The following is an 11,022-nucleotide window of genomic DNA, read 5'->3' as shown; positions in this document are numbered from 1 at the left end:
ATGTCCTTGTTTTTTTTTCCCCAAATATGCTGCTTGCAGTGTCAGGCAAATATGGGCGTTAAAGCTTTTCCCAGCTTTAACAAAAGATTTTTTTTTTATGCAGACTGCTGCATGTGAGTATCATCATTCACGGCATGTGCTCTGTAATGTTGGTCCCTTTTTTTTTTTTTTTTTTTTTGGTGTGTATAAGTAAGCCTTCCTGTAAGGCGTTTAGGCAGGTATTCGATCCTTACCCCATTCCCGTCAGCTCGAAAGGTTTTTAACCTATCAAGTGTAGTTCTGCCTATTTGCACTAAAACTTGCTGCTTCATATTTGTGCAGGTTTGCCTGCTTCTCTGAACACCACAACTACGCAACAATTTCACAGCCAATTGCGCAGCCACTGCATTCTCGCTGCCTTTTACTGTCACTGCCAAGCCATTGCACAGCCACCATCCTTGCTGCACTGCCTTCGTCATCCTTGCTGGTTGCCGCACCGCCTCACGTCCTCGTTGCACTGTCTGCCGCACACCATTACACTGCCTGTCATCCTTGCATTTGTCATCCTGGCGCAAAGGCTGTAGGAATTAGCGCACCTGGGCTCGCAGCGATCTCTCTTTCGAGTTAGAGGACGGGGAGGGAGAGGTCCAGGCTCTTTTGTTTTAAAGTGAGGATCATCCTGGGGTCGTGCATGCCTTCATATATATGTATACATATGTGGAACGTGGTTGTCTACCACTACGCTGATACATAAATATATATATATATATATATATATATATATATACGTATTTTATTTGCTTGTTTGTCCCTTCGTCTGCATATATATATATAAATATATATATATGCCAAATTTGTGACGTATCTTGTGGGTATCCGACTGCACCATCAAGTGACCTTCCAAAGACAACTATTCTAGATGTGTCAATGTTGGTCCTCTGAGAAAGATGATCCAATGCAACCTAAGCATCTTTTATGATCCCATGCTGGGAAGGATATCCTTCACTTGCTCCATAACCTCGATATGAAAGCATGAACACGTTACATTGCAATTTCTGTAACATTATCTGGACCATTTCGAGGCGATGAGCAATGTTTCCAGCATTTTCTTGGAAAAACAAAAGGGTTGGACCTCGGCAGTGGGGGAAGAGCTTGATGAACCAAGCGTGGAGGTGAACGCCGTCGGAGGAGCGGAGCCAGACGTCCTCGTAAGTGAGGCGTAGGCGGGCAGGGGTAATCGGGTAGGACTTGGTGAAACCCGGCAGGACGGGGAGGTAGATAAGCCGCTCCTGGAGGGCGACGAGCAATGCCATGCCGGCCACCACCAGGCCGCCCACCCCGTACAGCAGCGCGTTTACGTACGACACCATGGCTGGGGGTGTGAGGTTGTTAGGTGAGGGTGGACGATATTAAGAGAAAAGAATGGGAACAGGAACAGAAGTTGAGATTTTGTGGTGTTTTTTTTTTTTTTTTTTTGTCCCGTCAGCTGCATGCATATATATATTTGTTTGTCCAGTCATCTACATGCGTTTGTCCCGTCATCTGCATGCATATATATATATATTTGTTTGTCCCATCATCTGCATGTATTTTGTCCCGTCAGCTGCATGCATATATATATATATATATATATATATATTTGTTTGTTTGTCCTGTCACTCTGCATGCATATATATATATGGCAGGTAATTGGTACTTGCCAAGGCTTGTCCCGTCACTCTGCATGCATATATATATACATTTGTTTCTTTGTCCCACCATCTGCATGCATATATATATATATATATTTGTTTCTTTGTCCCGTCTTCTGCATGCATATATATATATATATATATATATATATTTGTTTGTCCCAGTGTGCAGATATATAAAATTTCTTATAATGTGCGCACCCTCACTAATGGATTTCTTTGTCGTAATGCTAGGGATCTTTAATTACGAAGCTTTCAGAGACGTGGTATTTGGAGTGAGTAGGGAGTGAGCATATTTGTGATTTCTGCTACCTAGGGTTTGTGCAAGAGACTGCAACGGGGTTTCGCTGTGTAGTGCCTTTTGATCACAGTTTTTTTTTTCTTTCGGTGGTGCGCTGCCGTGTGGTGCTGTGCAAGATACTGCAGTGAGTTTATGCTGTGTAATGCCTTTTGGTCATAACTTTCCTTGGTGGTGACGTCGATGTGCCTCTTGCTGCCACTTGGAAGGACTATCTTGTAGCTACCCCCTTTGCCGTGCTACTGCTGATTTATTTTGTTTTTTCGAGGTCATGGTATTTTTTAAGTGCTTTAAGGGCAGCACCCTTACCATTCTTGCGCAGGCAGGTGACTCGCAAGATAGAGGAACGACGTTAAAGCTTTACGAGCCACTGACTGGTCTTAAAGCGCTTGCTCTTCCCGCGAAAGATAACTCAATGCATATTAAGTCGTGGTCTTCTGAAGTATCTTAGGATGTGGTAGATTCTGTCCAAACAGATACGAAGAAGAAGGCGCGCATCTCGAAGATTCTTATCTTGAATCTGTCGCACCATGCTGGTAACAATCATTCGGCCTCATTTAAGCTTCTTGGTGATCACATCCGCATCGGAGCTATGGCTTAGAATGGTACCCTGTATACTGCTGGAGAGGCCGTTTTTGATGAGTTTTATTGGGAGTGGCTCGAAGATGTCTTAAGCCGATCTAAGGATGTGCTTACTAAGGTGGGCCTTTACCACACTGTGTATGCATCTTTATTTAGTTACGATCGCCATCCTTCCGTTATTCATGCGTTCTTAGAGCATTGGTGTTCGGCCACCAACACACTTCACACAGCGCAAGGGGAGATGTCAATTTCACTTTGGGATCTTCACAGGATAGGAGGCTTGCCGATCCAAGGCAAGTTTTACGACGAGGTCGTTCCCAGTGCAGAGGACCTTTCTCTTTGCAATAACCGAGGATTGCCTGTAAGTTGTCGCTATTTGTTTTGGGCGTATCACAAGTTTTTCCAGGATGCTCAAGGTAAATCAGGCTTGAGGATTTCCTCATGGATCCGATTCTGGTACTGGGAGGCCATGAGGTATAAGAAGCCTTTGAAGAAAATTGGTCGTAACAAGACCACTAGGCCAAAGGGCGACTCAGACCCGTCCGGTGTTATTGGCGCAACCAGGCGTCGCTCTTCTGACGAGTTGAGAGCATTTGAGGATCTTGGCATAGCATCAGAGCATGTGGAGGAGTCTTACCTGGCTGCTTTCTTAGCTTATTGGCTTTGTAAGTTTGTTTTCCCCGCAGGCGACGTCAACTTAGTTCGTCTTGGAGTTTTCAAAGTTGCTAGCAAGATGGCTGCAGGTGAGTCTTTTAGCCTTGCTATTCCGGTCTTAGCCAACATTTACAATGGCTTGAGCATGGTTTCTGACTCGACAAGCACTGAAGATCATGATGCGGTGCTTCCTTACCACTATGTGTATGGTTGGTTGGGTGAATATTTTGGCACTCATTTTTCTTTATTTACTCTGGATAAGTCAAGGCCTTCTTCATCGACAGGAGCCAAGCTAGCCTTTGATGACGAAGTATTCCGGTGTGCTCTCCGCGAAGAGCCTTGATGATTTGCAAGCGCGAGCGTTATTTAAAAGTTGTGCAGTTTTGAGGATGGACCCCTTAGCGAGAGTTGGCTCGGTGCGGCGAGGCATTGTAGACAATTCGCATCTCCGTTCCTCATACTTGTCTTATCTTATAAGTCTTCGCTCGGGGTTTGTTTCTCTGCGGCAAGAAGACCGATGCATTGTTCAGTCATATAGTCCCCACCGTTTCAGCAGGTAATTTGGTTTTGTCCAAAACGTGCCAGGCAAGTTGAAGGAAAATAACCAATCGGCATCTTTGCAAGCCGTGTACATGCATTGGGAGTCTTGTACCCGTTCATGCATAAATGTTGTTATCACGTTGCCGGCCAAGGATGAGTTCAAGAGTAATCCAGTGACCCGTGTTTACGCACGTTGGTGGTCAAAGACACATTATAAGAACTCGGGGATGGCAAGTGGTACCAATTCTTCTCACTTAGGCGATGATATGCCAAGAAAGGGTTGTCCTGTGGTTTCTATGCGACTGGTACCCCTTGATTGCGCGAGTGCGGCTCCCTTACAAGATAGACCTGTAGCTTTAGCTCCTCAACATCCACGCTTGTCTCCTTGACATCCGGATGCTTCTGAAGAGGCGGGAAATGAAGTTGACTCGCACGAAGACGGATTTATTCTGCAGCAGCGTCAAAAAGTTTCAAACAAGCTACCACTTGAGGATGCTCAGGTCGACAACGATGTCAATTTTCGTCATAGGAAGAAGGAAGTGTTTAGACCTCCTCAATTCGATGACCGTGCGCCATTTGAGAAAGATGTATGTACTTCATTTTTTTTTTTTTCGTGATTCCTTCTGCTTTCATTGTTTTGGCTTTCGTTTCTAACGCCTTCCTTTGTCTCCTTTAGGTTGGGCCTTCTTGTCATCTTGATTTGGCAACTGCAGATGTTTATTCCTACACGGAGATGCTATTTGTAGGTGACCTGCCTACAGAAAGGGAGATCGGGGATCCGCCTGGTACAGAGCTTGTTCCGAATCTGCCGAACTTCCCGAGTTTGCCGTGTGTAGGTGGAGGTATGCCAGAACCCGTCATGCGTCCAAAACATTTGCCAGCTAGCTCTGAGATCTCTTTGAGAGAGCCGAACCTTAGCGTTACTGAGCCACTCATCCATCGCATCAGACTTGGTGCTGCAATGGAGATCAAGGGTCATATCAAGGAGAGGATTTCTAAGTGTCCGTTGGAAGACCTTATGTTGCTCAATGAGGATTTGTCGAAGTTTGTTTCCGTGATTGACAACCTTAACGTCGATTCCTTATCCTTGAAGATCAAGATTGCTGAACTTATGGCCGCCTCGACTGAGTATTCTTCCTTACATGCTATTTCCTTGGAGAAGTTGAGTCCAGATGTTAAAGCTCATCAGCTAGCAACAATAAACTCGTCACTAGCTCAAGTCCGGTCTTTTCAGCAAGCTGTTTCAGGAGATTATCATGTCACGGAGGCTGCTTTAACTTCTGTCCAGGGGCGTCTAGATGCATTGGTGCGAGAGCGGGAGCAGTTGGTAATCGAAGCATCGCAACTTGAAAGTGTTTTTGCGGAGCAGGGAACTGCACTTTCTCAGTATCAAGAAGAGATTTCGCGCCTAGAACGAGAGGAAGGCATGACTATGGAGTTACCCATCTTGTCCCCCACCGAGGTAGAGACTCTGAAGACTTTGGAAGGCTTGCTTGAAGATCGCCTTCGTAGTTTTAAGGACATAGTTTTCAAGTAGTATCTTCTGTTTTTTTTTTTTTTTTTTTTTTTTTTTTTTTGTAATAAGGCCTTGGAGCCGACTCCTTCTTTCAAAGAAATAAAGCATTTATGTTCTTGAATGTGCTCTTCAATCTTCAAAGTGTTATTATTATTATTATTTTTTTAGATGGTGTGACTGTACTTGAAGTTTTAACACTTCAAGTTGCCTACGTACCCTTTGTTGAGGAGGGATCAAGTCATAACGTAGTTCAAATACTTTTTTTTTTTTTTTTTTTGGTGCCGTACGCAGTTTATGCTCTTGCGGGCCAGGAGTTTTAGTTCATGCAGTTTAGGCTCGTGTGAACAAAGAGCGGGAGTTTGTTGCCTTTTAGGGGTAGTAGCGCTTCAAGAATCTACCATTGATAGGGCCGATCCTTAAGCCGTCTTCCGCCATGATTAAGTAGGCACCATTGGTGTAGACTTCTTGTACTACGTATGGTCCATCCCATTTTGACGTGAACTTGCTCTTTGTCTTGTGAGTTGTGATGATAGGCCTATACAATGAAAGGACGAGATCTCCCATTTGAAAAGACCGAGGGAGAACTTTCTTGTTGAAGGCCTTGGAGATTCGTGCTTGATAACACTCCAAGTGTTGCTGGGCTTCGAGTCTTTTCTCATCCAGCGCTTCCATCTCTTGAAGACGCAACTTTGCATTCTCTTCGTCAGTCAAGCCTTCTTGTATAGTCATCCTTAGCGAGGGGATTTGACTTTCGAGCGGTAGAACAGCTTCCACGCCATATACAAGAGAATAAGGTGTAGCTTGGGTAGGCGTTCTATATGTTGTCTTGTATGCCCAAAGTGCTTCGCCTATTCTTTCATGCCAGTCTTTCTTTGTTCTACCGATTACCTTCTTTAGGAGGTTGCACAATGTCTTGTTGAATGCTTCTGCAAGACCGTTGGCCGGCGCATGATACATGGAGGATTTGTGCTGCTTGAACTTGTATTTCTTACAGAGCTCGTCCACGAGTCGGTTTGAGAACTATTTTTCGTTGTCGGTGACAATGTAGCGAGGCACACCATATCAGTGGATGATATGTTCCTTGATGAAACGGACGACAGTTTCCTTCTTGACTTCTTTCAGGGGTATGGCCTCAGCCCACTTAGATAAGTAATATGTTGCAGCCAGGATGTAACCTCTCCTGTAGACGACTTTGGCGCAATTGGTCCTACGACGTCCAATCCCCATGCATCGAACGGCCATGAAGTAGCTGTGGGGTGTAATGGTTCAGGCGGTTGATGTATGAAGTTAGCGTGAAATTGGCAGGCTTGGCACCTTTTGGGGTGTTCTAGGTAGTCCTTTACCATGCTTGGCCAGTAATAACCCATTCTTTTTAGCTGGAAATGAAGCTTTGGTCCAGACTGATGTGCTCCACATATTCCTGAGTGTGCTTCTTCCATGGCTTGATTGGCTTCATCCTCGCCTAGGCATCTCAAAAGTACTCCTTCAAAAGATCACCGGTAAAGTGTCCCTTTGTAATAGAGGAAGTGATGTGCTCGTCGACGTACTTCAGAACGGTGTTTTGGATCATCTGGAAGTATTCCATGCTCCAAGTAGTTGATCAGAGGCTGTCTCCATTCTTCAACGTTGACCGAAAGTATTGAAATAACGTTTGTATCGCTTAGTACTATTTCAATGACAAGCGGGATTACCCATCTTTGGCAGACTGGCACGTTTGCAGCTTCGTCTTCTCCTAATGTCATGCTCGAGGCTAGGTTAGCGAGAGCATCTGCCATTTGATTCTCTTTTCTTGGCACGTGTTCTAGTGTTACGGCCTCAAACCTTTGTAGCAATTGCGTTGCCAGCCAGAAGTATGGGACGAGGTCATCTTTCCTCACCTCATATTCAGTCAGGAGTTGATTGATTATGAGCTTGGAGTCGCCATATATCTCAACGGCTATGATTTCCATGTTGATTGCCATTTGGAGCCCGATGATCAGTGCTTGGTACTCAGCGACGTTGTTGGAGGATAATTCGCTTAGCTGGAATGAATAAGGTAGTATTTGCCTTTGTGGCAACATGAATACTACTCCTGCCCCTGCTCCGTCTGCTCATGCAGATCCGTCGAAGAACATCGTCCATGTCAGGAATATGTCGATGTAGAACACCTCTTCGTCAGGCAAGTCTACTGAGATTTTCCAATCGGTTAGGATTGGATGGTCGGCAAGGAAGTCTGCTAGCGCTTGTCCCTTGACGGCTTTAGCTGGGACATAGATGATCTCGTATTGATTGAGAAGCAATGCCCATTTAGCTAGTCGTCCTGCCAAAACCGGCTTGGACATGACGTATTTGACCGGGTCAGCTTTAGCAACCAAGTGGATGGTGTAAGCATGCATGTAATGTCTGAGCTTCTGGATGGCAAACATCAAGGCAAGGCACATTTTTTCTATTGGGGAGTAGTTCAACTCAGCGCCGGTGAGCGTTCAACTAAGGTAGTATAACGCTCCTTCTTTCTGGGATTCATTTTCCTGTGCCAAGAGTGCTCCAACTAAACTTTCCTGGGCAGCAATGTACAATATAAGCGGTTTCCCTGGTACAGGTGCCCCCAGAACAGGTGGACTTGATAAATACTTTTTTATGCTTTCAAAAGCATTGCTGCATGCTTTGTCCCATACGAACGGAACATCTTTCTTCATGAGTCGACTGAACGGTTGACAACGCCCTGCAAGGTTGGAGATGAAACGTCTGATGAAGGCTAGCCGTCCTTGTAGACTTTTCAACTCGTGCAGGTTTCTTGGCTCGGGCATGCTTTGAATGGCCTTGATCTTTGATTGATCCACTTCAATGCCACGATGCTTGACAATAAAGCCAAGGAACTTTCCAGATGTGACGCCAAATGCACATTTTAACGGGTTCATCTTGAGGTTGTATTTTCGTAATCTTTCGAACACTACTCGCAAATCCTTCAAGTGATCTAATCTTTTCTTTGTCTTGACCACCACATCATCTACATAGCATTCTACGTTCTTGTGTAGCATGTCATTGAAGATCTTCTGCATTGTGCGCTGATATGTAGCTCCAGCATTCTTCAAACCAAAGGGCATCACCTTGTAGCAGTAGATACATTTTGGAGTGCGGAAGGCTGTTAGTTCCTCATCTTCAAGAGCCATACGAATTTGGTTATATCCAGAAGAGCCGTCCATGAATGATAGTGCCTCATGGCCAGTGGTCGCGTCCACCATGATTTCGATGATTAGCAAGGGGAAGTCATCCTTTGGGCAAGCATCATTGAGGTCTCGGAATTCTACGTAAACACGTATTTGTCCAGATTTCTTAAGGACTATGACGACATTGGAGATCCACTTGGGGTATTGCACCTCTCGAATGAAACCTGCTTCGATCAACTTGTCAATCTCGACCTCGATTTGTGGGATGAGCTCGGATCGATAGCGTCTTTGAGTTTTCTTTATTAATCGCGTTCCAGGCTTGACTGCAAGATGATGCACAGCAATGATAGGGTCAAGGCCAGGCATCTCCTTGTAGGTCCAAGCAAAGACGTCCTTATACTCTAGTAGCAGCTGGTAATACTTATCTATCTCATCTGCACTTAGTAATGCACTCACGAAGATAGGCTTCGGTTCCTCACTTGTGCCTAAGTTGAGTTCTTTGAGATCGTCAACCGTGGCTTGCCCCCCATCTTCGAGTTGTGATGGTGCCGCAATGACATCTTCCTCGAGGATTTCATCTTCTTCACCTTCTTGGATTGTGATGTGGAAGACGTCTTGGGCCTCTTCTTCGGTGTTGACCTCTCGAGCTTGTTGGCATGAAGATTGTCCAGTGTGGATGATGGTGCGCCTTTTCACCTTCAGTGATCCAACTATGTTAACCTCCAAAATTGCTTGGTGCTTCATTCTTGAAGGAATGGAACTTCGAACGTCATCCTTTTCTGTCAAATGATCGATCTTTTCTACTTCCGGTGTCATTTTTCTCCCTCTGGAAGGCTCTTTGGCTTCTTCAAGTCTTTCCATAACTAACTGTCGTGGAGGAAAGCTAGTCGTATTACTTTGCTTCTTAGGTTTTGACAACCTTTTGAAAATAGAGCTTCGAGATGCTGACGTGTTAAGCCTTCTGAAGACGGAAGTTCTGTTCTGACCGCCAATGAGTTTAGGGGCCGAAACTCTGGGCCTTGAACAATTCATTCTATCGAATACTGATGTTTGGGGGGCAGGTTGAGGCTCCTTTTTATCTTGTATAATGCTCACACTGATGTGTTGAGCGCTAGCATTTTTTGCCTTGCTGGAGATCTTCACCGATGCATTCGGTGTGAAGCCAAGTCCAGCTTTGTTGTTGTTGACCCCATAACCATGCTCCTTCAACTTCTTCTGAGTTTTAGTGAGACCGCGTTCGTTGTCTTTGACGGTGTTCAAATCATTCTTTCCCAAATTTACAGATGAGGTGAAGTTGTACCCAGCTTTCGACATGAGTTTGTAGGCGTTTGGATCAAAACCTTCTTCGGTCCTCTTGGTTGGGAGAAAGCTTGGTTCTACGCCCTTTGGCAAGCCTTTTATGAAGCCTTGTGATGGTTTTGCAACCTTAGTGTCGCCTAGCTGTGTCAGAGGTAAAACTGCATTCGTTTTGAGCAATTTTACATTATCCATATGCCGCTGTGCATCGGCTTTGCTTGCTGCAGTTTCAAACGGGGATTGACCATTCTTTCTTCTCGACGTCGGGATGTATCGAAAGACGGGTATGCTTGGTCCATTTAAGGTCGTCCTACTTCCTCTGGTTGTTGCAGGTTTAGCAAGCTCATCATCGTTTTTGCTTCAAGATGGCATAGCTTCTTCTTCTTGCTTCTTGGGCATGACTTGCCACTCCTGCTTTTTAGGTGTTGCTTTGCCCATGGAGTTGATCTCTTTTGGGAGAGTTTCGGGCACCCTGTCTTCATCCATGTAGAACTTGGCGTCTGCGAAATGTGATTCGGTTTCGGTGAATGGCTTGGTGTCGCCATAGATCACCTTCACTCCTTTTTGGTAAAATTTTAAACATTGGTGAAGGGTCGACGATATTACTCCATTCGCATGGATCCAATGCCTTTCTAAGAGCAAACCGTAGGAAGTTCTTGCATCAATCACGTGGAATATTGTGCTTGACTTGAGTTCACCAATGGTCATCTCCACTCGGATCATGCCCATCGCTCTTTGTCCTCCTTGGTTAAAACCTTGGATTAGTAGATGACTTAGGGATAGTTCATCCACCTTGATGCCGATTGTGGTCATTGTTGACTTTGGCATGATATTTATGGCTGACCCGTCGTCCACAAGCATGCGGCTGACTTTGTGCTCCCTTACGTACCCAGAGACGAAGAGAGGTCGGTTGTGAGGCTTGGATCCTAGCAGTAAGTCTTCGTCGGTGAAGTGGATTGTGTCATCGGTGGCATAGCATGTGGCACACTCGTGTGGCTGAAGCCTCAAGCCTTCGTTCTTGCTTTCTTGCACTCCGCGGTCGTTTGGACTTGCTAAAACCGTTGCCAATGCCCTTCGTATCTTCTTTGGCAATTGTAGCGCTTCCTCGATGCTAAAGTGTATTGGCAGACCTTCTTCAGGTGTAAGAGTATTTTCTCCCTCAGCGGCAACAATCTTGCCTTTTGAGGGTTCTTCTATTTCTACTTCGACCATGTGACATGCGGTGATAGTGCAATGTTGGAAGAAGTCCTCCGGGAAGTACTCGTGCAAGGAGACGGGAATGCGTGGCTTTTGCTCCGCAGGTTCCCCAGCATATATTGG

General features: G+C 45.3%; 1 protein-coding gene across 1 annotated transcript; it reads right to left on the bottom strand.

Moving 5' to 3' along the window:
* Positions 1-860: 860 nt before the first annotated feature.
* LOC126608324 (alpha/beta hydrolase domain-containing protein WAV2-like) lies at positions 861-1,350 on the bottom strand. The gene has a single exon (XM_050276191.1). The coding sequence runs from the start codon at positions 1,347-1,349 to the stop codon at positions 942-944; it is 408 nt and encodes a 135-aa protein (XP_050132148.1). The 5' UTR covers position 1,350; the 3' UTR covers positions 861-941.
* Positions 1,351-11,022: the final 9,672 nt, after the last annotated feature.

This window comes from Malus sylvestris, chromosome 16, assembly GCF_916048215.2.
Source record: "Malus sylvestris chromosome 16, drMalSylv7.2, whole genome shotgun sequence".
In the NCBI taxonomy this organism is placed as follows: Eukaryota; Viridiplantae; Streptophyta; class Magnoliopsida; order Rosales; family Rosaceae; genus Malus; species Malus sylvestris.
The sequence above is the reverse complement of the archived record's forward strand: the minus strand, read 5'-3'. Positions and strand labels throughout refer to the sequence as shown.

Excerpts from the sequence above, each read along its gene's own strand:
- LOC126608324 (XM_050276191.1), bottom strand. The coding sequence starts at position 1,349 with ATGGTGTCGTACGTAAACGCGCTGCTGTACGGGGTGGGCGGCCTGGTG.